This window comes from Heterodontus francisci, chromosome 1 (assembly GCF_036365525.1).
Source record: "Heterodontus francisci isolate sHetFra1 chromosome 1, sHetFra1.hap1, whole genome shotgun sequence".
Classification (NCBI taxonomy): Eukaryota; Metazoa; Chordata; class Chondrichthyes; order Heterodontiformes; family Heterodontidae; genus Heterodontus; species Heterodontus francisci.
The window spans coordinates 150,480,829-150,506,114 of record NC_090371.1 but is presented as its reverse complement, the minus strand read 5'-3'; the positions used below and the strand labels follow the sequence as shown (position 1 = coordinate 150,506,114).

The following is a 25,286-nucleotide window of genomic DNA, read 5'->3' as shown; positions in this document are numbered from 1 at the left end:
TGGACTGATAAGTGGCAAGTACCATTTGTGCCAAAATGTGCCAGGCAATGACCATCTCAAAGAAGAGAGAATCTAACCATCTCCCCTTGACGTTCAATCGCATTACCATTGCTGAATCCCCCACTATCAACATCCTGGGGGTTACCATTGACCAGAAACCGAACTGGACCAGCCATATAAATGCTGTGACTACAAGAGCAGATCAGAGGCTGGGAATTCTGCAGTGTATAACTCACCTCCTGTCTTCTCAATGCCTATCTACCATCTAAAAGGCACAAGTCAGGGGCGTGATGGAATACTCTCCACTTGCCCGGATGAGTGCAGCTCCAACAACACTCAAGAAGCTCGACACCACCCAGGACAAAGCAGCCCACTTGATTGGCACCCCATCCACCACCTTCAACATTCATTCCCTCCTCCATAGACGCACAGTTACAGCAATGTGCACCATCTACAAGATGCACTGCAGTAACTCATCAAGGCTCCTTCTACAGGACCTTCCAAACCCGTGACCTCTACCACCTAGAAGGGCAAGGGCAGCAGATGCATGGGAACACCACCACCTGCAAGTTCCCCTCCAAGCCACACACCATTCTGACTTGGAACTATATCGCCGTTCCTTCACTGTCGCTGGGTCAAGATCCTGGAACTCCCTTCCGAACAGCTCTGTTGGTGGACCTACAACCCAAGGACTGCAATGGTTCAAGAAGGCAACTCACCACCACCTTCTCAAGGGCAATTAGGTATAGACAATAAAGGCTGGCCTAGCCAGCGATGCCCCCATCCCCCGAACGAATAAACAAAATTCACCTCACCTAAATGAATTGTTTGCTGGGGGTCCATCATCTTTTGTAGATGGAAGGATGCCAACAACAACAACCAGGCAAGTAAAAGTTAATTTTGCTAATTTTTTGATGGAGATACACAGCAACATGGAGAAAAATGCACTATAACTTGATAAATAAATGCAAGCTGTTGTTGAAGAAAAGGTTAACTAAAGTTTACAGTTTACAAACTTTACTGCCAGGTTTTTAAAAATTCATTCATGGGCTGTGGGCATATTGCTCATCCCAAAATGCTTTGGAGAAGGTGGTGGTGATCTGCCTTCTTGAGCTGCTTCAGTCCGCATGGTGAAGGTACTCCCACAGTGCTGTTAGGTGGGGAATTCCAGGATTTTGTCCAGCGCCAATGAAGGAATGCAGATATATTTTCAAGTCAGGATGGTGCATCACTTGGAGGGGAACTTGCAGGTGGCGATATTCCCAAGCCCCTGCTGCCTTTATCCTCTGGGAGATGTTGTCGAAGAAACATTGCCAAGTTGCTGCAGTGCATTTTGTAGACAGTACACACTGCAGCCACTTTGTGGCAGTTGATGGTATTGAGCTTCTTGAATGTTATTGGAGGTGCACTTACCCAGGCAAGTGGAGAGTATTTCATCACACAGCTAACTTTTGCCTTGTAAATGGTGGACAGGCTTTGGGATTCAAGAGGCAGAATACCCAGCTTCTGACCTGCTCTTGTAGTCACAGTATATTTTGGGCTGGACCAGTTAAATTTCTGGTGAATGGTGCCTCCAAGATGTTGATGGTGGTGAATTTGTTGATGGTGATGCCATTAAATGTTAAGGGGAGTTGATTAGACTCTCTCTTGTTGGACATAGTCATTGCCTGGCACTTGTGTGGTACAAATGTTACTTGCCACTTTTCAGCCCAAAGCCTGAATGTTGTCCACGGCTTGCTGCAAGTGGGCACAGACTGCTTCATTATCTTCCTCACCAGCTATGGAAGCCTTTTTCAATTTTTTTGTGTAACTATAATGCATGAAAAAAAATGATCCCACCACCCTTAAAGATGGAATGATCCAAGGAACTGAAGTATAACATCATTTCAAAGCTGAATGATCAGTCTTTTACTGGTTATATTTGAATAGCAGTAATTGTGGGAAAATACTGGTTTAGGATGAGTTGTTCTTTTCCAGTTAAATTATTGTCTGGTTTGAGGAAAATGTATTTCACTTACTTACAAACACAATGTGGCAATGCAAATTACATGAAAACATAAATGAATCAATGCTATCCTCTGAAGAATGACACAGGACTTGTCTCCCTTTCTCAAATCATTGCATCAAAAAATGCCCAAAACACTCGAATGATGGTTGTGTTCCTTCAGGAAATTACTTTTGTGCATGTTAATAGTTATTCATACAACTAAAGGCAAATTACAGCACTGGGGACATTTAAGGAAAAGGAAGTTGTTCTGAAATCTTCTCGAAAACAACAAGGCCGATTGCCAGATATGGTGAAAATGTGCTGCAGCAGGTAACACGCTGCAGGTGCTGTCTCTATATTACACAGGCTGATCTGGAGTATTACCAATCACTAAACTGCAAACAGGATGTATGTACCCAGACACAGCAAAGGATTGCATCACCACTCCTGCTTTAGTGTATTTCATGCAGCCAAGGAAACAATCTTTCCAGAAGCCGAGTCACCAGGAAGATGCTGCAGCAACATCTCCCATTACCAATTCCCCAACCGCCGGAGCAAGAAACTGTTACAGTTTGCGGCTATTTAACCCCAGGATCGGCTCCGTGTTAGTGATCAGCTGCTGGACCAATGGAGCGCTGCCATGTTGTGACAAAGCAACCAATAACAAGACGCAGGAGGGGCCAAACTCCGCTGCGGAGCGCGCAATCGCACCGAGGAGGAAACAAAAAAAACCCCAAACTTTAGCAAGCACCAAGCATTCAAGTTTAAAGCTGAGGGTTTGTGTGGTCGGGGAATTGAGACACCCGCGCGTCCACTAACTCTGCAGCCGCACAACAGCCACCGTATTCAGGCGGGGTTAAAAAAAAAACATTTTAAAAAGAATTATTCAGCCCAAAACAGAGCCGCAGCGCTACGCAGCTGCATTCGGGCTCTGCTGATGTCACGTTATTTGCATACTGACTGCCTCCCCCTGCCAACACTTCCAAGTCAAAGAAATCGGATAGGAAAAGTAATAAAGATAGGGGGGAGGTCGGGGGAGAAATCGACTCGTCAGATAAAGTTTCTGCTGAGAGCGAAGGCGGTTAGACGCTGTTTGAAGACATGCTGTGTGTGTGCGCGGGGGGGATTTGCAGTTTGCAGTCAGAGGGTGTGAGCGATTTCCTGCACCTTTCCAACTGACGGACTGACTGCGACTTGAGATCCCGGCTGGCCAGGGAGAGCTCCCGCACCACCAAATTCCAGGCATCGCTCCCTGCATCGATGCGGCTTCCCTTCCATCGACCATTAACTTCCCACAGATGAAGATCTATTTGAAGTTCTCGAGTGAGGATCAGCACAGCGAGTATTAGCTAGAGAGTATTGGCTCGAACTCACTATAACCCGCTCTTCAGTTTTTTTAAGGTGAGGAGCATATGTATTCAAATATATATATTTTTTAAAAAACCCGAAGATTTTTGCAATCCATCAGTTATGTTGAAGGTTTCCCCAAGCTATTGAATCGGGTCTTCAACAAACCGGCCGAGTATAACACGGTGTAGGAGGGGGGGAAAAGAATTTGAATGGTTTATCTTGTAGGCAGCAATGTTTTTCTCCGCGTGTTTCTCATGTTGCTGCTGATGCTGCTGCGGAAGCGGCCGGCTCGACTGTCGCCTTGACCATTTCCCTGTAATTCTGTTCTGGAACTCGGAACGATCCGGACGACATTCGAGTAACAGAGACACGTTCTAGCCAGTGGTTACTTGTAACAATGTCCCATTGTTTCACTTTTCACACTCCGATGTTTCTAACTCGGTGGATACATATGACTTCTTCCACTAAGCCTTTGATATTCATGGCCTTTTATTTGCGCGCTATTCCTTCTAGGGTTCTGGGCTATGCTGCTAGTGATGAGGATGGATTGGAGCCGATGTATGTTGATGTCTCTGATCTGGATTGGTTTCTGCATTCCCACCGTTTGTCTCAGCCCTGCAGTCGGATCTCCAGCGGGCTCCAACGCCGAGGGATTCTCTCAGCCTGCAGCAGAAGATGCGGATACTCTTACAGGTAAACTCCAACTACTGTAACTCAGTTATAGTACTTTACAACTCAGCTTTATGAACAACAACCAATCTCCCCTACAGGCAAATACTCAATTAGTTTGTATTGACCGACACAATTAAGGATGAATTTAAGAGATGATGCAAATTAATATGGCCAGGGTCCTACCCACGTATAATTTTCGAAGTGAATAGTGAGGATCTACAACCACTCCTTTTGACAAATTATTTTGTCAGATAGGTTCGCGACTGAATAAGTTGGTCTGTTTTTATTACAGGGGATCCTGGGATTTTTTTTTTACTAGTCTTGGGGATTGAATTCTGCAATTCTCTTCATTTATAATTCGTGTCACTGATTTATAGTAATGAGCAATTGATGGGACTAAATGAGTGGGCAAAACCTGGACAGAATGAGTTCAATGTGGGCTCATCAAGTTTGGTTTTGAGAAAGACCTTAATGGTGTGGAGCAGCAAAGGGATTTTGGTGTTCGTATGCACACATTGCTAAAAACTAGTTCATAGTTACAAAAATAATCAAAAAGGTGAATGGAATGTTGACCTTTATCACAAGGGAACAAGAATTTGGAAATGAGGAAATGATGCTGAAGTTGTACATTGCCTTGGTCAGAGCCTAACTGGAGAATTGCATTCAGGTTTAGGCACTAAACCTCAGATATGGGCCTTGGAAGGGGTACAGTCCAGATTCTCCAGAATGATATTAAGGTTTATAGGATTAGGTTGCAAGAGCAGGTTACATGAGCTTGATTTCTATTCCCTTGAGTTTAGAAGGTTGAGATGTGATCTAATTGAGGTGTTTAAAACAATAAAATGATTCAATATGATCGATACAGATGAACTATTTCCTTTGGTCGGGCTTCAGGGAATTATAGGACAAAGATGATGGGTAAATGGAGCTGAAATACAGATCATGGTGGCACATGCTCAAAGGGCTGAATGGCCTACTTCTGTTTCTATGATAGCAAGACTTTCCAGGGTTTTAACCTGTAAGTGGATGGTTTTCCATATAACTTGTAAAAGATGACTTCTCATGGTTCCCGTGTTTGGTTCAGTTGATAAAACATTTAGGAGCAAATTTTTGTAATTATTTTCCTTTGTTTGTGTTACTCTGGTGATTTAAAAAAATGTGATAGAAAAACACCTATTTCATTCGAAGTCTTAACGGTGAGAGAATTTCAAACCCATAGACTGCCAAAAAAGGGAGAAAGTGAAATTAAATAGGGGTCGCATTTTGTCCTGACTGTGGAGAGTAGCAGAATAGATCACCTGCTCGTTGTAGAACTTGCCTGATTTTCATTCAATTGTTGATGAAATAAAATACATATGCACTTTTGTTTTGTAGTAGTAAATGGCAATTTTGTTTTGCCAGCATTGAAACACCAAATGGTATTGTGTATATATGAAATATTATCCAGCAGTTCATACCAAAGAAAGGGTGGAACAAGTCATGAAAACGGTGGGAGATCAGTCAGAAGTCTTGTCCTATGTTGAAACCAATGCCATAGAAAGGAATATGTTTTAAGGTATTGAAGAGGGAGTTTAAGAAGTTAGGCACTAGATTGAAAAACGAGACCATAAGTGTGGTAATTTCCACATTGCATCCTGTTCCATGCACTGGGCAAGTTAAGGAGATGAACATTAAGAACGTTAACGTGTAGCCTCAGGACTAGTGCAGCAGGGAAGGGTTCACTTTCTTAGGGTAATGGAGTGATTTCTGTAAGAAGAGAAGGCTATATCAACAGACCAGTCTTCACATGGATCAAAATGCCACCAATATTCTTGTTGAGAGGGTAAATAAAGCAAGGGAGGAGGTTTTAAATGAATATGACTGATTGGAAAAAGTACGGACTAGAGACTAGAATAAAAGTGGAGGATCATAAAGTTCAGAAACTGAAAAAGAAGGCTTAGCTGAGAATAGTGAGAAACTATTGTCAGAGGAGAAAAGGCTTTGAGATGGTGAGAGACAGAGGAAGAATTGGATTCATGTAATGCTTTCATGATGGTAAGATGGCCTAAAGCCCTTTGAAATCCATGAAGTATTTTTGAAGTAGAATTGTAGTCACTGTTAAAATTTAGGGAAACATGGCAACCAATTTGCGTATAGAAAGGCCCCATTAATTCGACGATATGGCAGCAGTGCGAACCATACACAAGATGCACTGCAGCAACTCACCAAATCTCCTTTGACAGCACCTTCCAAACTCAAAACCTCTACCACCTAGAAGGACAAGGTCAGTAGACACATGGGAACACCACCACCTGCAAGTTCCCCTCCAACACACACCATTCTAACTTGGAACTATATCGCCGTTCCTTCACTGTTGCTGGGTCAAAATCCTAGAACTCCCTTCCTAACAACACTGTGGTTGTAGCTACACTACATAAACAGCAGTGGTTCAAGAAGGTGGCTCACCAGCACCTTCTCAAGGGCAATTAGGGATGGGCAATAAATGCTGGCCTTGTCAGCGATCCTCACATCCCATGAATGAATAAAGAAAAAAGGAGCAGGAGGGGAAAACACACCTGTTTAAGAACAGCAGGACAATAATATCTGAAGGTAATAAAAACAAAAAAATGCTGGAAATACTCAGCAGTCTGGCAGCATCTGTGGAGAGAGAAGCAGAGTTAACATTTCATCTGATGAAGGGTCACTGACCTGAAACGCTAACTCTGCTTCTCTCTTCACAGATGCTGCCAGACCTGCTGAATATTTCCAGCATTTTTTTGTTTTTATTCCAGATTTCCAGCATCTGCAGTATTTTGCTTTTATTTTAACATCTGAAGGTAGACTGGAGTAAATAGTAATATTTATGGTACAAGTGGGGTATGCTTTTTAGAGTGCATTTGGGAATGTTTCCTGGATCAGTATGTTTCTAGTCAAATGAAAAAAAGAAGCATTGCTTTATTTAATCCTGGAAAATGAAGTGGGGCAAATAATTGATGAGAGTAGGGAAATAATGATCATAACATGGGTTCAATAAAAGAAAAAAAAAATGAAGAGTCAAAGATAAAAGGGCGGTGTTCAGGTGGGGAGAAAATGAGATCTAGCCCAAATTAGTTGGACAGAAAAATAAGCAATCAGTTTGGGAGATCAGCAATAGGAAATCTTCAAATATGAGATATGGCTAAAAGGGGGTGCATCAAAGAATGGCTATATAAATAGATTAAAACTGAACTGAAACGTAAAAGGGGGTATATGTTTAAGTTAGTGTTAACAACATAAAGATAATCATGAGGAATACAGAAAGTAGAAAGTACATCAGAAGTAAAAGAATAGTTAAAAAGATTGTAGGACTATTCAGTGATGAAGGGGGAGTATAATTGTGGAGGATGCAGGTATGGCAGGGAGGTACGAAGTAAACATTTTGTAGTGGCTGATGGAGGCAAGAATGTGGGTTTCCAGAAGAGGATATGAACAACTGGTAGAGCTAACTATGGGAAAGGAATTAGTTCTGAAAAAGCAGTAGGCCTCAAGCTGATAAGCACCTTGGACTTCTGAAAGCAGAGGCTCTGGCCGCAGTATTTCAGTCCTGAATTCATTAAATATGTAAGTTGTGCCATGGGACTGGTAGTTAATGTAACATGTTTGTTCAAGAAGGGAGAGGACAGATTGGACAACTATAAGACAGTTAGTCTGATATAAGTTGTGGGCAAACTCCTGGAATCCATAATTCAAGATAAAATTAGTTGATATTTAGGAATGCTTTGGTTAATCAATGATAACCAGCATGGATTTGTTAAAGGTGAGCTGTGTTGACAAACTTTATTGGTATTTTGAAGATGCAACCAGCAAGATAGAATAAAAGGAATGTAGTAGATGTTTTGCATATAGGGATTTTCAGAAGGTTTCTGATAGTTGTCTTATAAGAAGCTTTTTAAATTCAATCATGGTACAAGAGGAAATGTAATAGTATGGATGAGAAATTGGTTAATAAACAGGAAACCGAGTTTGAGTAAATAGGTGTTTTGTGGATTGGAGGAGGGTTGGAAATGGTGTACCTGAGCGATCAATGCTGGGTCCAGTTTTGTTCTTGGTATAAGTAGATGATTTGGGATAGCCATAGTGAACACAACCTTGAAATATACTGACAACACGAAAGTGGGGAATTTGGCAAACGCTGAGGAGGCAAAAGTCTAAAATTTTTGCAGAAGCTTCATGACAATGTTGTTCTGAAGTACAGATAGCAATATACTATAATAAGGAATCTACAGCTTCAAGAGATGAGACAATGGGCAAGAAAGTGTCATGATATTGAAGCTTCTGCAAAACGTTTAGACTTATGCAACTCTTAAAATATTGTATTAGTGTGAAGATTTGTGCTTTGCTGCCATTCTGATTCTTTGGGTTATTATTTAAGAATATCTATCTGCAAAGCCAGAATTTCATAGCGAGAATATTGCGTTGAATTTTAAGGAAGCTTTGCCATTAGAGTAAAGTGCTTAGCGAAAAGCTTTTGTGTATGTGATGACATCATTGAATGCACAGTGCTGTTTACAGGATACTGCAGGTATCACATTGTAAATGCTGAAGATGTGAAATGAGATTCAAGGGTTAGATGAGATAACCATTATGGTGAAAGAAAGACTTGCATTTATTTAACTCCTTTCATGATTACAGGACGCCCCAAACTGCTTCACAGTCAATGAAGTACTTTTGAAGTGCAGTGATTATTGTAACGTAACAGCTAGCTTTTTTTTTATTCATTCATGGGATGTGGGCATTGCTGACCAGACCAGCATTTATTGCCCATCACTAATTGCCCTTGAGAAGGTGGTGGTGAGCTGCCTTCTTGAACCGCTGCAGTCCATGTGAGGTAGGGACATCCACTATGCTGTTAGGAAGGGAGTTCCAGGATTTTGATCCAGCGACAGTGAAGGAACAGCGATGTAGTTCCAAGTCAGGATGGTGTGTGACTTGGATGGGAACTTGCAGGTGGTGGTGTTTCCATGCATTTGCTGCCCTTGTCCTTCCAGGTGGTAGAGTTCGCGGGTTTGGAAGGTGCTGTCAAAGGAGCCTTGGTGTGTTGCTGCAGTACATCTTGTAGATGGTACACACTGCTGCCATTGTGCGTTGGTGGTGGAGGGAGTGAATGTTTGTGGATGGGGTGACAATCAAGCGGCTGCTTTGTCCTGGGTGGTGACGAGCTTCTTGAGTGTTGTTGGCGCTGCACTCATCCAGGCAAGTGGAGAGTATTCCATCACACTCCTGACATGTGCCTTGTAGATGGTGGACAGGTTTTGGGTAATCAGGTGGTGAGTTACTCGCCACAGGATTCCTAGCCTCTGACCTGCTCCTGTAGCCACGGTAGTTATATGGCTACTCCAGTTCAGTTTCTGGTCAATGATAACCCGTAGGATGTTGATAGTGGGGGATTCAGCGATGGTAACGCCTAGGGGAGATGGTTAGATTCTCTCTTGTTGGAGATGGTCATTGCCTGGCACTTGTGTGGTGTGAATGTTACTTGCCACTTATCAGCCCAAGCCTGGATATTGTCCAGGTCTTGCTGCATTTCTACAAGGACTGCTTCAGTATTTGAGGAGTCGTGAATGGTGCTGAACATTGTGCAATCATCAGTGAACATCCCCACTTCTGACCTTATGATTGAAGGAAGGTCATTGAAGAAGCAGCTGAAGGTGGTTGGGCCAGGGACACTACCCTGAGGAACTCCTGCAGTGATGTCCTGGGACTAAGATGATTGACCTCCAACTGCAACCATCTTCCTTTGCTTTAGGTATGACTCCAACCAGTGGAGAGTTTTCCCTCGATTCTCATTGACTTCAGTTTTGCTAGGGCTCCTTGAGGCCATACTTGCGTTGATGTCAAGGGCAGTCACTCTCACCTCACCTCTTCAGTTCAGTTCATTTGTCCGTGTTTGAACCAAGGCTGTAATGAGGTCAGGAGCTGAGTGGCCTGGGCGGAACCCAAGCTGAGCATCACTGAGCAGGTTATTGCTAAGCATGTGCCGCTTGATAGCACTCAATGACACCATCCATCACTTCACTGATAATTGAGAGTAGACTGATAGGGCAGTAATTGGCCGGGTTGAACGTGTTCTGCTTGACATACCTGGGCAATGTTCCACATTGTCTGGTAGATGCCTGTGTTGCAGCTGTACTGGAACAGCTTGGCTAGGGGCGCGGCAAGTTCTGGAGCACAGGTCTTCAATACTATTGCCGAATTATTGACAGGCCCCATAGTCTTTGCAGTATCCAGTGCCTTCAGTTGTTTCTTGATATCATGCGGAGTGAATCGAATTGGCTGAAGTCTGGCACTTGGCACTTCTGACTGAAGATTGTTGCAAATGCTTCAGCTGGGCTCCCCCATCATTGAGGATGTGGATAATTGTGGAGCCACCTCCTCCAGTTAGTTGTATAATTATCCACCACCATTCATGGCTGGATGTGGCAGGACTGCAGAGTTTAGATCTGATCTGTTGGTTATGGGATCGCTTAGCTCTGTCTATCGCATGCTGCTTACGCAGTTTGACACGCAAGTAATCCTGTGTTGTAGCTTCACCAGGTTGACACCTCATTTTTGAGGTATGCTTGGTGCTGCTCCTGGCATTCCCTCCTGCAACTCTTCATTGAGCCAGGGTTGGTCCCCCTGCTTAATGGTAACGGTAGAGTGGGGGTATATCGGGCCATGAGGTTACAGATTGTGGTTGAGTACAATTCTGCTGCTGCTGATGGCCCACAGCACCTCATGGATGCTTAGTTTTGCATTGCTAGATCTGTTTGAAATCTATCCCATTTAGCATGGTAGTGCCACACAACACGATGGAGGGTATCCTCAGTGTGAAGGCGGGACTTCGTCTTCATAAGGACTGTGCAGTGGTCACTCCTACCAATACTGTCATGGACAGATGCATCTGTGGCAGGCAGATTGGTGAGGATGAGGTCAAGTGTGTTTTTCCCTCTTGTTGGTTCCCTCACCACCTGCCACAGACCCAGTCTAGCAGTTATGTCCTTTAGGACTCGGTCAGTAGTGGTGCTACCAAGCCAATCTTGGTGATGGACATTGAAGTCCCCCGCCCAGAGTGCATTCTTCGCCCTTGTCACCCTCAGTGTTTTCTCCAAGTGGTGATCATCATGGAGGAGTACTGACCCATCAGCTGAGGAAGGGTAGTAGGTGGTAATCAGCAGGAGGTTTCCTTGCCCATGTTTGACCTGATGCCATGAGGTCCAGAGTCGATGTTGAGGACTCCCAGGGCAATTCCCTTCCTACTGTATACCACTCTCCCGCCACCTCTGCTGGGTCTGTCCTGCTGGTGGGACAGGACATACCCGGAGATGGTGATGGCAGTGTCTGGGACATTGTCTGTAAGGTATGATTCCGTGTGTATGACTATGTCAGGCTGTTGCTTGACTAGTCTGTGGGACAGCTCTCCCAACTTTGGCACAAGCCCCCAGATGTTCGTAAGGAGGACTTTGCAGGATCGACTGGGCTGGGTTTGTCGTTGTCGTTTCCGGTGCCTAGTTCGATGCCGGGTGGTCCATCCAGTTTCATTTTGTTTTATTGACTTCGTAGCAGTTAGGTACAACTGAGTGGCTTACTAGGCCATTTCAGAGGGCATGCAAGAGTCAACCACATTCTTGTGGGTCTGGAGTCACATGTCGGCCAGACCAGGTAAGGACAGCAGATTTCCTTCCCTAAAGAACATTAGTGAACCAGATGGGTTTTTACAACAATCTACAATGGTTTCATAGCCATCATTAGACTAGCTTTAAATTCCAGATTTTATTAATTGAATTCAAATTTCGTCTTCTGCTGTGGTGGGATTCGAACTCATGTCCCTAGTGAAATACCCTGGGTCTCTGGGTTACTAGTCCAGTGACGATACCACTACCCCAGCGCACAGCAAGCTCCCACTAACAGCAATGTGATAATTATCAGGCAAATCCTGTTTTTGTGATGTTGATTGAGGGATAAATATTGGCTGGGACACCAAGGATAACTCCCCTGCTTTTCTTTTGGAATAGTGCCATGGGATCTTTATGTATACCTGAGAGGGGAGATGGGGCCTTGGTTTTTATCTATTTTTTATTTATTTAGAGATACAGTACTGAAACGGGCCCTTCGGCCCACCGAGTCTGTGCCGACCAAGAACCACCCATTTATACTAACCCTACAGTAATCCCATATTCCCTACCACCTACCTACACTAGGGGCAATTTACAATGGCCAATTTCCCTATCACTTGTAAGTCTTTGGCGGTGGGAGGAAACCGGAGCACCCGGCGAAACCCACGCGGTCACAGGGAGAACTTGCAAACTCCGCACAGACAGTACCCAGAATTGAACCCGGGTCCCTGGAGCTGTGAGGCTGCGGTGCTAACCACTGCGCCACTGTGCTGCCCTAAATGTCTCATCTGAAAGATGGCACCTCTGATGTGTAGCACTCCCTCAGTACTGCACTGGAGTGTCAGCTTTGATTTTTGTGCTCAAGTACTGGAGTGGGAACAGTAGAGATGTTCTGGTGACTTGCGATAGAGGTTGTTTCTAACTGTTCCAGAAGCAGAGGCCACACATTGAAATCTTCAAACTGACACAAGTATATCTTTAATTTTGCCTTTCAGAAATATTGAACTTGGGGTTGGTTAATGTCATGCTTATAGGGATAATTGTGCAACCTTATGTTCAAGAGCATTTTTCTTGTGGAGCTCATTAAGTGACGTAGTTGATACCAACAAAAAAAACTGTACTAATCTGCAAATGCAAGAGTGAAATTAGTTTACTAAACATAATTATGAAGGGTCACTGACTAAAAACGTTAACTCTGCTTCTCTCTCCACAGATGCTGCCAGACCTGCTGAGTATTTCTAGCACTTCTTGTTTTTAGTTATAATTGTAGGGTGTACTGTATCAACGAAGGAAGAGGATAAAAAAGGTCCTTTGGATTGGTTATAGCCATACACCGTAGATGAAGCAATTTATGCTGTTGTTCCTCTCTGCCTATTAGTGCAGCATCTAGCCTTTTGACTAAGGAGCATGAGTGAAGTTTCAATTACATTGCCCCCTCACAGAACTATGGAGTAAAGTGCCAGATCTCCGTAACTTCAGATGCCTGGATGGAGCTGTATTTGCAGTCTTTTCACTGTTGAGAATTTTACTGATCTCAGAGTGGGTTTTAAGTCGGTAAAAATAGAACGCTTGTATAATCAGCTGGTTTAGTTTCACTTTTCCTCAAGTTACAGGTAACCTTTGCATCAATAGCATTTTTACATCTTGGTTTTGCATTGTTTTGGTTTTTTACATGAAATGCAAATGATCTAAAGCACTTTATTCTGCTGCTGTTGTCTCATACTTTGCAGCAGTAGACTACACTTTTTTTGAAACTGCTGCACCCGAAACCACGGCATGGAACCCAACACCAAAGCTGCAGTGTAAAGAAAGTAGAAATAAACATGTCTGTGTGCTTGTGACAGCACAGTTTATGTGCATTAGCTTCCTCTCTCATTTACCGAATATGTTTCTGTCTCCCATGATGTTTTTAATGTGACTTGCATATTGAGGCTCTAGACTGGTAAGGTGAACTTTACTAGTTTTCTTTTGGCTTTTCCAGGACAGTTGATGAAACGAGCTAACAAGATAGTTGGCAGAATAATAATTGGTATGAGCTGTGTCAACAGAGATTCAGGTGACATTGTAAACCAAATGCTATTCATAGAACATAGCACAGTACAGGCCCATCGGCCCACGATTTTGTGCCGAACCTTTAACCTACTCTAAGATATAAGTAACTACCTACCTTTCATTCTACTATCATCCATGTACCTATCCAAGAGTCGCTTAAATGCCCCTAATGTATCTGCTACCACCACCGCTGGCAGCGCATTCCATGCACCCACCACTCTCTGTGTAAAGAACCTACCTCTGACATCTCCCCGAAACCTTCCTCCAATCACCCTAAAACTATGCCCCCTGGTGATAGCCCTTTCCACCCTGGGAAAAAGTCTCTGACTATCCACTCTATCTATGCCTCTCATCATCTTGTACCCCTCTATCAAGTCACCTCTCATCCTTCTTCGCTCCAGTGAGAAAAGCCCTAGCTCCCTCAATCTTTCTTCGTAGGACATGCCCTCCAGTCCAGGCAGCATCCTGGTAACTCTCCTCTGCACCGTCTCTAAAGCTTCCACATCCTTCCTATAATGAGGCGACCAGAACTGAACACAATATTCCAAGTGTGGTCGAACCAGGGCCTTCTAGAGCTGCAGCATAACCTCGCGGCTCTTATACTCAATCCCCCTGTTAATGAAAGCCAACACACCATACGCCTTCTTAACAACCCTATCAACTTGGGTGGCAACTTTGAGCGATCTATGGACATGGACCCCAAGATCCCTCTGTTCCTCCACACTACCAAGAATCCTGTCTTTAAGCCTGTATTCCACATTCAAATTCGATCTTCCAAAATGAATCACTTCACACTTTTCCAGGTTGAACTCCATCTGCTACTTCTCAGCCCAGCTCTGCATCCTGTCAATGTCCCGTTGCAACCTACAACAGCCTTCCACACTATCCACAACTCCAGCAACCTTCGTGTCATTGGCAAACTTGCTAACCCAGCCTTCCACTTCCTCATCCAAGTCATTCATAAAAATCACAAAGAGCAGAGGTCCCAGAACAGATCCCTGCGGAACGCCACTGGTCACCGAGCTCCAGGCTGACTACTTTCCATCTACTACCACCCTCTGACTTCTATGGGCCAGCCAATTTTGTATCCAGATAGCCAACTTTCCCTGAATCCCATGCCTCCTTACTTTCTGAATGAGCCTACCATGGGGAACCTTATCAAACGCCTTGCTAAAATCCATATACACCACATCCACTGCTCTTCCTTCATCAATGTTTTTTGTCACATCTTCAAAGAATTCAATAAGGCTTGTGAGGCATGACCTGCCCCTCACAAAGCCATGCTGACTGTCTCTAATCAAACCATGCTTTTCCAAGTAATCATAGATCCTGTCTCTCAGAATCCTCTCAAATAATTTGCCCACCACCGATGTAAGACTGACTGGTCTATAATTCCCAGGGTTATCCCTATTCCCTTTCTTGAACAAGGGAACAACATTTGCCACCCTCCAATCATCCGGTACCACTCCAGTGGACAGTGAAGGCGCAATGATCATCGCCAAAGGAGTGGCAATCTCTTCCCTCGCTTCCCATAATATCCTTGGGTATATCCCGTCTGGCCCTGGGGACTTATCTGTCCTCATATCATTCAAAATTTCCAGCACATCCTCCCTCTTAACCTCAACCTGTTCAAGCATATCAGCCTGTTCCACGCTGTCCTCACAAACGACCAGGTTCCTCTCACTAGTGAATACTGAAGCAAAGTATTCATTAAGGACCTCCCCTACCTCCTCCGACTCCAGGCACAAGTTCCCTCCACTATCCCTGATCGGCCCTACCCTCACTCTGGCCATCCTCTTGTTCCTCACATAAGTGTAGAATGCCTTGGGATTTTCCTTAATCCTACCCGCCAAGACTTTTTCATGTCCCCTTCTAGTTCTCCTAAGTCCATTCTTCAGTTCCTTCCTGGCTACTTTGTAACCCTCTAGAGCCCTGTCTGATCCTTGCTTCCTCAACCTTAAGTAAGCTTCCTTCTTCCTCTTGACTAGCTGTTCCACATCTCTTGTCATCCAAGGTTCCTTCACCCTACCATCCCTTCCCTGCCTCATCGGGACAAACCTATCCAGCAGTCGCAGCAAGTGCTCCCTAAACAACCTCCACATTTCTGTCGTGCATTTCCCTGAGAACATCTGTTCCCAATTTATGCTCCCCAGTTCCTGCCTAATAGCATTGTAATTTCCCCTCCCCCAATTAAATATTTTCCCATCCCGTCTGCTCCTGTCCCTCTCCATGACTATAGTAAAGATCAGGGAGTTGTGATCACTATCACTGAAATGCTCTCCCACCGAGAGATCTGCCACCTGGCCTGGTTCGTTGCCAAGCACCAAGTCCAACATAGTCTCCCCTCTAGTCGGCCTATCTACATACTGAGTCAGAAAACCTTCCTGGACACACCTGACAAAAACTGCTCCATCCAAACTATTTGCACTAAGGAGGTTCCGATCAATAGTAGGCAAGTTGAAGTCACCCATGACAACAACCCTGTTACTTCTGCACCTTTCCAAAATCTGCCTCCCAATCTGTTCCTCCATGTCTCTGCTGCTATTGGGGGGTCTATAGAAAACTCCCAATAAAGTGACTGCTCCTTTCCTGCTTCTGACTTCCACCCATAATGACTCAGTAGCCATCCCTCCTCGACGACCTCCCTTTCTGCAGCTGTGATACTATCCCTGATTAACAATGCCACTCCCCCACCTCTTTTACCTCCCTCCCTATTCCTTTTGAAACATCTAAACCCTGGAACATCCAACATCCATTCCTGTCCCTGTGATATCCACGTCTCCGTAATGGCCACAAAGTCGTAGCTCCAAGTATTGATCAATGCTCTAAGTTCATCACTCTTATTCCTGACACTTCTTGCGTTAAAATAGACACACTTCAACCCATCATACTGGCTGCAACTTTGCCCTGTCAACTGTCTAACCTTCCTCACAGACTCTCTGCACTCTGTATCTGCCTGTTCAACAGCTACCCCATCCACTGATCCGTGGCTCCGGTTCCCATCCCCCTGCCAAACTAGTTTAAACCCTCCCGAAGAGCTCCAGCAAACCTCCTGCCCAGGATATTGGTGCCCCTCCAGTTCAGATGCAACCTGTCCTTCTTGTACAGGTCCCACCTTCCCCAGAAGGTATCCCAATGATCCACATATCTGAATCCCTCCCTCCTACACCAGTTCTGTAGCCACGGTGTTCAGCTGCACTCGCTCCCTGTTTCTAGCCTCACTAGCACGTGGCACCGGTAACAATCCTGAGATTACTACTCTGCTCATCCTGCCTTTCAGCTTCCAACCTAACTCCCTATATTCGCTTTTCAGGTCCTCATCCCTTTTCCTAGCTATGTCATTGGTACAGATATGTACCACGACCTCTGGCTGCTCCCCCTCCCCCTTAAGAATCCTATAGACTCGATCCGAGACATCCCTGACCCTGGCAACCGGGAGGCAACATACCATCCGGGAGTCTCGTTTGCGACCACAGAATCTCCTGTCTGTTCCTCTAACCATTGAATCTCCTACCACTATTGCTCTCCTATTCTCCCCCTTTCCCTTCTGAGCCACTGAGCCAGGCTCAGTGCCAGAGACCTGGCCACTGTGGCTTTCCTCTGGTAGGTCGTCCCCTCCCCTCCCACCCCCAACCATATCCAAAACGGTATACGTATTATTCAATAACACTTTGTTGAGCCCAGCATTCCTGAGCAACCTATTATTTGACAGCTGTTCTGAGCAATAGCATAACTCTGAACACCACAGAAGGTTTGAATATGAGTCATTGATTTCCTGAACATTAACTTCCTGGTTGCAAATGTGTGGCCTGGGTTGTTGCTAATTGGGTATAATAATACATACATTCTGTATTTGTTTTTCTCTCCTGCCTCCAATTTTCTTTCGTCCTGAAAGCCTTGACCCTTTCTGGTGGACAGCTGCACATGTACCTGTGGCCTTTCAGTACCTCATAGAGTTATGCAGCGCAGAAACAGGCTGTTCGGCCCATCGTATCTGTGCTGGCCTGCACCTCACCCAAATGAACATACTTCATTGTGAATTTCAGGATGCTGCTTGTCAGTTTGGCTCTGTTGGTAGCACTCTTGCCCTTTGAGGCAAGAGGTTGTGATGCTAGTAAAGTAATTCATTTGTTTTAAATCAATTTGTGTAGCCTTGAGGACTTGAACAATGCTATATAAAATGCAAGATCTTTTTCTTTTTTTCTGTTTTATTTTTCTTTCTGTTACTCTGACATTCTTTCCATTATGCATAAGAATATCCATCTACGTAGTGACTTTAACTTAATTAATGTTCCGATGTGCTTCAGAATAGACAGACGCCAATCAATAGTAAGAGTTAGGAGAGAAGGCATGGTCAGTAAGTTAGATTTTGAGAAGATGGAGAGAAAAAATAGATATTCTGGGTGTGATTCCTTTTAGAAAGTAGGACTGAGCTGGCTGAAGGCTCAGGTACCAAAGCTAGAACAACACTTGGGAGACCAGAGGCAGGTGACTGAAGGGTCTAGGCTATTATGTAGGGCTGTGGGAAATTGCAGAGATAGGATGGGCTGAATTTTATGCCACTCCAAAGAACGGGATGGTGGTGTGGGGGTGGTGTAAAATGGAGTGGGAGGCTCTGGGAGACCTTCCCGACCTCCTTCTGCCTCTGCTACCACTTTATGCAGGACGGCGGTGAAAAATGGACAGCCCGCTCCAGGCCAGTCAAGGCCCTTAAGTGGCCACTTAATTGCCACAAAAAGACCTTTGCCTGCCTCCACACGGATTTTACGCATGGCAAGTAGGCGTCCTAGACCCGAGAGAAGCCGCCTGGCAAAAGCAGGCGGCTCTCGAACGTCCCGGGTGGGGGGGGGGGGGCGATCATGATCAGGCACCCTGTGCCCGATGGAGGGCTGCCCTCGCTACCCCAACCACCCCCAACACACAACACGCCCCCCATCACCCACCTCAACCGACCACCCTTGCCTCGCTGTGGCCCGGCCGATTACCCTTTGCGAGGCAACCAAAACTTACCATTGTGCCAGACTCCCCGACATCCTTTCTTCACACTGGACTGTAGTCACAGCAGTGGCCATTGCTCCTGGTAAAGGCCTGCTCGGGTATAAAATTGAAACCCGACCCGGGCCCGAGTTGTTCAATTTTTTTTTGCGCCTGACCCGACCCGAATATTGCAATAAATGTAATGATATCAGACATGTTATTGTGCTCTACCTTGTCCAAATGGTAATACTTGTGATCTAGTTCATCTGTTCTGGCAGCAGGCTATTCCTGCAGATGGAGTTGTGGGGAATCATGGAGGCTGATCCTGTGAGTTCCCGGACGTAGCACTCTGCAACCCAACCCGAGCCCGAACGCTGGACTTTGAATATTGACCCGACCCCACCCGACCCCGACGCGTGTAGTCGGGTCTAGTCAGGTTTGGGTTGGGTAGCCAGGCTTTAGTTCCTGGTGGTGCTGCTGGGACTAAGAGCTGCCAGGCCACTAATTGGCTGGCAGCTGTATTTGGCAGGGCTTCCTCCCTAAAGCGGGTGGAAGTCCTGCCTCTCATCAGTTGAAGCCCAGCGACCCACAAAATACGGGTCAGATCCTCAGCTCAGGCAGAAGTGGGTTTGCCACCAACTTTTCAGTCGGTGGCCGGCTCCCGTCCGCCTAGGGTAAAATCTCGGTCTTGGAGACAGGGAACCAACAGTCATAGATGAGCAGGCCTTAGGGAAGTCAGGATGCAATTGGTGGAGTTTTAGACGAGCTAGAATGTCTTTGGGGGGTGGTGTTGAAGAGGCTGGTGAGAAGGAAGTTGGAGATGTATTCAACCACAAGGGACATTAGAGCCAAGCCCAACATCCAAACACAAACTTCTTGTGGAGGTCACTGGTTCTCTTTCTAGCTCCACAACATTACTTACTTCTGCTACTTCTTCATTCCCATTGCTGCTGAAAAGTTTAACCATGTCCTGGCCACCTTCAGACATGATTTATTCCATTGCCATTCTCTTGTATACTCACTTATCCTTAATGCATTAATTTTAAAACGCTTCTTCTCATGTCCTTACGACAGATGCCAGGTAGAAAATACTATTGAGAACCAGGCTGAATATAGAAGGTCCGGAGGGAAGTGAAAAAGCAAATAAGAGAAGCAAAAAGAGAGCATGCAAAGAGACTGGCAGCTAGCATTAAAGGAAATCCCAAAGTTTTCTATAGGCATGTAAGTATTAAAAGGAGTGGGGCCGATTAGGGACCAGAAAGGGAATTTACACATGGAGGGAGAGGGCATAGCTGAGGTATTAAATGAATACTTTGCATCTGTCTTTACCAAGGAAGAAGATGCAATCCAGGCAATGTTGAAAGAGGGGTTAAGTCAGACACTACAGGGGTTTAACGTTGATAAAGAGGAAGTATTAGATAGGCTATCTGTACTTAAAGTGGATAAAGCACCAGGGCCAGGTGAGATGCATCCAAGGATACTGATGGAAGTGCGGGTGGAAAACGCAGTGGCACTGCCACAACTTTTCAGTCTTCCTGAGACTCGGGAGTGGGGCCAGAGGACTGGAGAATTGCAAATGTTACACCCTTGTTCAAAAAAGGGTGTAAAGATAAGCCCAGCAATTACAGGCCAATCAGTTTAACTTTGGTGGTGAGAAAACTTCTGGAAAAAATAATTTGGGACAAAATCAATAGTCACATGCACAAATTCGAGTTAATTAAGGAAAGCCAGCATGGATTTCTTAAGGGAAAATCATGTTTAACTAACTTGCTGGAGTTTTTTGAGGAGATAAGAGGGTTGATGAGGGCAATGCTATTGATGTGGTGTACATGGACTTTGACACAGTGCCACACAACAGACTTGTGAGCAAACTTGTAGCTCATGGAATAAAAGGGACGGTAGCAACATAGGTACGAAATTGGCTGAGTGACAGGAAACAAAGAGTAGTGGTTAATGGATGTTTTCCGAGCTGGAGGAAAGTTTGTAGTGGATTTCCCTAGGGATCAGTGTTGGGACCCTTGTTTTTCCTGATATATATTAATGACCTAGACCTTGGTGTACAGGGCACAATTTCAAAGTTTGCAGGTGATACTGTTACGACTGACCGCTCGAGTCAAAGCCCCCAATCAAAATATACAATTCTGATTGTGGTGGGAGAAATGCACTGTTGATTCAATCCCGTCCCTCCACAGATCGCCTAACATATCATTTTAAACTTTCCAAATTAAAGAAAGAACCAGCCAAATTGTACCATCTGTTAACCCCTGAATGAGGCTAACCAAACCAGGTGTCTTTAGATCAACAAATTAACTGTTTAATTCGAAAAACTACATTCTTAAACACTACTAAGATATAAACAACATTTAAAATAGAAAAATTAGTGTCCTTGCATATTTACACTCCTGCTGAAGTGAAATCTTCCAATGTGGAAAAGTCCAAGGTTGCTTGAAGTCCTCACAGCTGTCCAATGGGGGGAAAAAAATGGTTCTTCAACAGTAGAACAGTCTGTAGTCTAATTCAGCAGTTGAATTGATGCTCCTCTTTTCCAGCGATGAAGTTCAACAATTACAGTTCAGTAGTTAAAGGAATTTGGTTATTTTCTTTTCAGAAATTAATCTGGCTTGACATCAGAATTCTGAGAGTATAATAAATAGGGTTTAAATAAACAGAGTGCTCTCATTTCCTTCAGTATATGCTGGTCCAGCTGTCTGTCTGTGTATCTGTCAACAAACAGTTTTTCAGCTAGTTTCAAACGTCAGTCAGCAACAATGTAACTCGTGTCTTTGGTCCTGAGTGGCTGTATCCTATGGCAACGAGAATGCATTCTTTGACTCAGTCTCTGGAGCTTGTTGCCTTAAAGCAGTACTGCTCCTTTTCAGCCTTAAAGGCACACGGCATTCTTCCCGGGAAAAAAAAACTACAGGATCATAACAGTACAAAACTTGGAAGCATTGTGAAATGTGAGGAGGATAGTGTAGAATTTCAAAAGGACATAGATAAGTTGATGGAATGGGCAGACAGGTGGCAGATGAAGTTCAATGCGGAGAACTGTGAAGTGGTGTAGGAAGAACATGGAGAGACAATATAGGATAAAGGGTACAATTCTAAAGGGTGTACAGGAGCAGAGGGACCTAGGTGTATATGTGCATAGGTCATCAAAGGTGGAAGGACAGGTTGATAGAGGGGGTAATAGTATCCTGGGCTTTAATAATAGGGGCATAGAATACAAGAGCAAGGAAGTTATGTTGAACTTTTATAAGACACTAGTTCAGCCTCAGCTGGATTATTGCGTCCAATTCTGGGTGCTGCACTTGAGGAAAGGCATAAGGGCATTGGAGAGAGTGCAGAAAGGATTCACGAGAATGGTTCCAGGGATGAGGAATTTCAGTTATGAAGATGGATTGGAGAAGTTGGGACTGTTTTCCTTGAAGAGAAGGCTGAGAAATGATTTGATAGAGGTATTCAAAATCATGAGGAGTCTGGACAGAGTAGATAGAGAGAAACTGTTTGCATTCGAGAACGAGAGGGCACAGATTTAAAGTATTTGGTAAGAGAAGCAAAAGTGACATGAGGAAAAACTTTTTCACGCAGCAAGTCGTTAAGATCTGGAATGCGCTGCCTGAGAACGTGGTGGAGGCAGGTTCAATTGAAGCATTCATAAGGGAATTAGACAGTTATAAGAAAATGAAGAATGTGCAGGGTTATGGGGAGAAGACAGGGAAATGGAACTGAGGGATTTGCTCTTTCAGAGAACCTGTGCAAACATGATGGGCCGAATGGCCTCCTTCTGCACTGTAACGATTCTTTGATCTGTAAGTTTCCCCCGGCCTCACCCTTCCTCCATGACCTTACCTATATCTACTCCAGCAACCTATTTTAGTCTTGTGCATGCACCCTCTGCCTTATTTGACTTCCTTTGCATCTGCTCTTTCTTTCACTCCATCCTTGATACCAGTTATGTGGAAAGACTAGAGATTATTCTCAGAGCAATGAAGTTTAAGGGAAGATTTAACAGAGGTGTTGAAAATTATGAAGGGTTTTGATAGACAAATGAGGAGGAAATGTTTCCATTGGCAGGAAGGCCGATAACCAGAGGACAGAGATTTAAGATAGTTGCCAAAAGAACCAGAGGGGAGATGAGAAATTACCTTGCGTAGTGAATTGTGATCTGGAATGCACTGCCAGAAAGGGTGGTGGAAACAGATTCAGTAGTAACTTTCAAAAGGGAAGTTGAAACATTTGCAGGACTATAGGGAAAGAGCAGGGGTTTGGGACTAATCGGACAGCTCTTTTTAAAAAGCTGGCACTGCACAATGGGTGGAAAGGCCTCATGTGCTATATGATTATTCCATCTTCAACTGCATAGGCATCAGCCTTCTTGGTTGCAGACTTTGAAATGAAGCCCTTAAACCCCTTTACCTGTTTTCTTTTCTCCCCTTCCTCAGCAGCCTCTGTGACAGTTGCTGCCTGATCTCCTGCCATAACTTCAGCCAAAACACTGAAGAAATTGCATGAATGCTGAAGTTAAAGCAGAAGATCAAAAATTGCTGTTTGTGGAAGTTTACTGTATGAAAATTGGCTGCTGTGTTTTTGGGTTCAGGAAATTCATTGGTCTCCTTGTCTCGAGAGACAATGGGTAAGCGCCTGGAGGTGGTCAGTGGTTTGCGAAGCAGCGCCTGGAGTGGCTATAAAGGCCAATTCTAGAGTGACAGACTCTTCCACAGGTGCTGCAGATAAAATTGGTTGTCGGGGCTGTTACACAGTTGGCTCTCTCCTTGCGCTTCTGTCTTTTTTCCTGCCAACAGCGAAGCCTCTACGACTCGCCACACTTTAGCCCCGCCTTTATGGTTGCCCGCCAGCTCTGGCGATCGCTGGCAACTGACTCCCACGACTTGTGATCAATGTCACAGGACTTCATGTCGTGTTTGCAGACGTCTTTAAAGCGGAGACATGGACTGCCGGTGGGTCTGATACCAGTGACGAGCTCGCTGTACAATGTGTCCTTGGGGATCCTGCCATCTTCCATGCGGCTCACATGGCCAAGAAGGTTCCATATAAATGTAGATTCTTTTGATTTTTTTTCTTAACAGCTGTACCCTGCTTTTTAATGGAACTCCCTTTCTGTCCCTTACTGGACAGTTAAAGTAAAGGCAGAACACATATTTGTCAAGAGTATATGACTGGGAAGGATGTTGTTACGACCGTGGCGGGGGCAACGCACTGTCACTTCAGTCCTGTCACTCCACAGGCCGCAGCATATTGTTTATAGTTTTTTTTTCACCCAACCGGAAAACAGCCAAATTAAACACTCTAGTAAACCTTGAATAAAACAGACCAAACCAGGTATCTTTAGACAACAACAAATTAACTATTTATTAAAACTAAATCTTAAACACTATTAAGGTAAACCTATGTCAACAGACCTTACAACTTGTTTTAATCTAACTTCCCCATTCACACACATACACTCAAAAATAACGATTAACTGGTTTCAAAAGTGGTGTATTTAAAGAGTTAGCTGTTTCTTAAGAATAATTAAATAAATATGTCTTTGTGGGTTACGTTCATGATGGATGAGGTATTCCGATGTGAAAATAATCAAAGGCTACTCGACGTCTTCACTTTGATTTGATGAAGCAGTCTGTGTTTGATAGGCGTTCAAACTCGTCGGCTGCAGCAGGCATCAACAGTTCCTTCAGCAATACCAAATGGTCTCTTAAAAGGGTTATTTCCTCTTTAGGCAATTAATTTGGCCTGTAGCTCCTTGTACAATTTCTGCTGAGAGAAAATGGACAGCACTTTTCTCTTCATTACGTTTTGCTGGTGAGTCTGGTTCAGATCGGTTTTTGCCAGTTTTACACAGTCAAATCGAAACACTATACCATGTAACCCCTCTCTGCTGCTGTTGCCTAGGTAACCTGCAGCTGTGCACACTGTCCCCAGAAATCCAAAACTTCTCTCCCTGTCTTAAAGGCACACTGTTTTAATCCAGGGAGAAAAATAATGCAAGTCTGTGACAATATAAATAGAGGCATATGAATAAGCAGGCATGCTGAGGGCCAAGAATGCAAGGAAAGTGGGCCACTGGGGTTTCTTGGGTTTCATTATGGATACTACTGACCTAAATCAAGACAGCATAGCCCAAGTGGCTTACAAAGCCACTTGAACCATGAGTTATTTTTTTTGAAATTTCTGTTCAAATCTGCTTTTTGGATCTGCTGTATGTAGGGTGACATTATGTAATAAAATGAACACAAGGTCTGGCACTTCACAATACCCGGAGTATACAATTTAACAACCCTGAATGCTGCATTGCACATGATGGTTGCCAAAATGGTAGGAGCATGGAAATACCATGCCAATGAGTGCACATGTGGGTAATTTTCTGACATTGTGCTTCTGACAGGAGGCCTCACTTGCTGGAAACCCCTGTTGTAAATATGACTGACAATGCGTGCAATTTTACTGCCATGAATTTCCAGTATGCTCCCAGTGAACAAGGTTTCCCTTGGGAGTCAGAAAATTAACCCACTGGTCTACTTTGTTTAAAGTAGGGTTATTAGCCAAAGTGGGTTGATAACTTCTGATGTGGAAGCACGAGTGGTTTCACAGACTACAAACTTATTTTTGTTTAA

General features: G+C 44.4%; 1 protein-coding gene across 1 annotated transcript in view; it reads left to right on the top strand.

Annotated features, from left to right (window-relative positions):
* The first annotated feature begins 2,776 nt into the window (after window positions 1-2,776).
* stim2b (stromal interaction molecule 2b) overlaps window positions 2,777-25,286 on the top strand; it is a 183,477-nt gene continuing 160,967 nt past the window's right edge. Inside the window, exons 1-2 of the mRNA XM_068037108.1 lie at window positions 2,777-3,388; window positions 3,851-4,030. Of these exons, the coding sequence (XP_067893209.1) occupies window positions 3,862-4,030 (169 nt within the window). The 5' untranslated portion in view covers window positions 2,777-3,388; window positions 3,851-3,861. The remainder of the gene's footprint in view (window positions 3,389-3,850; window positions 4,031-25,286) is intronic.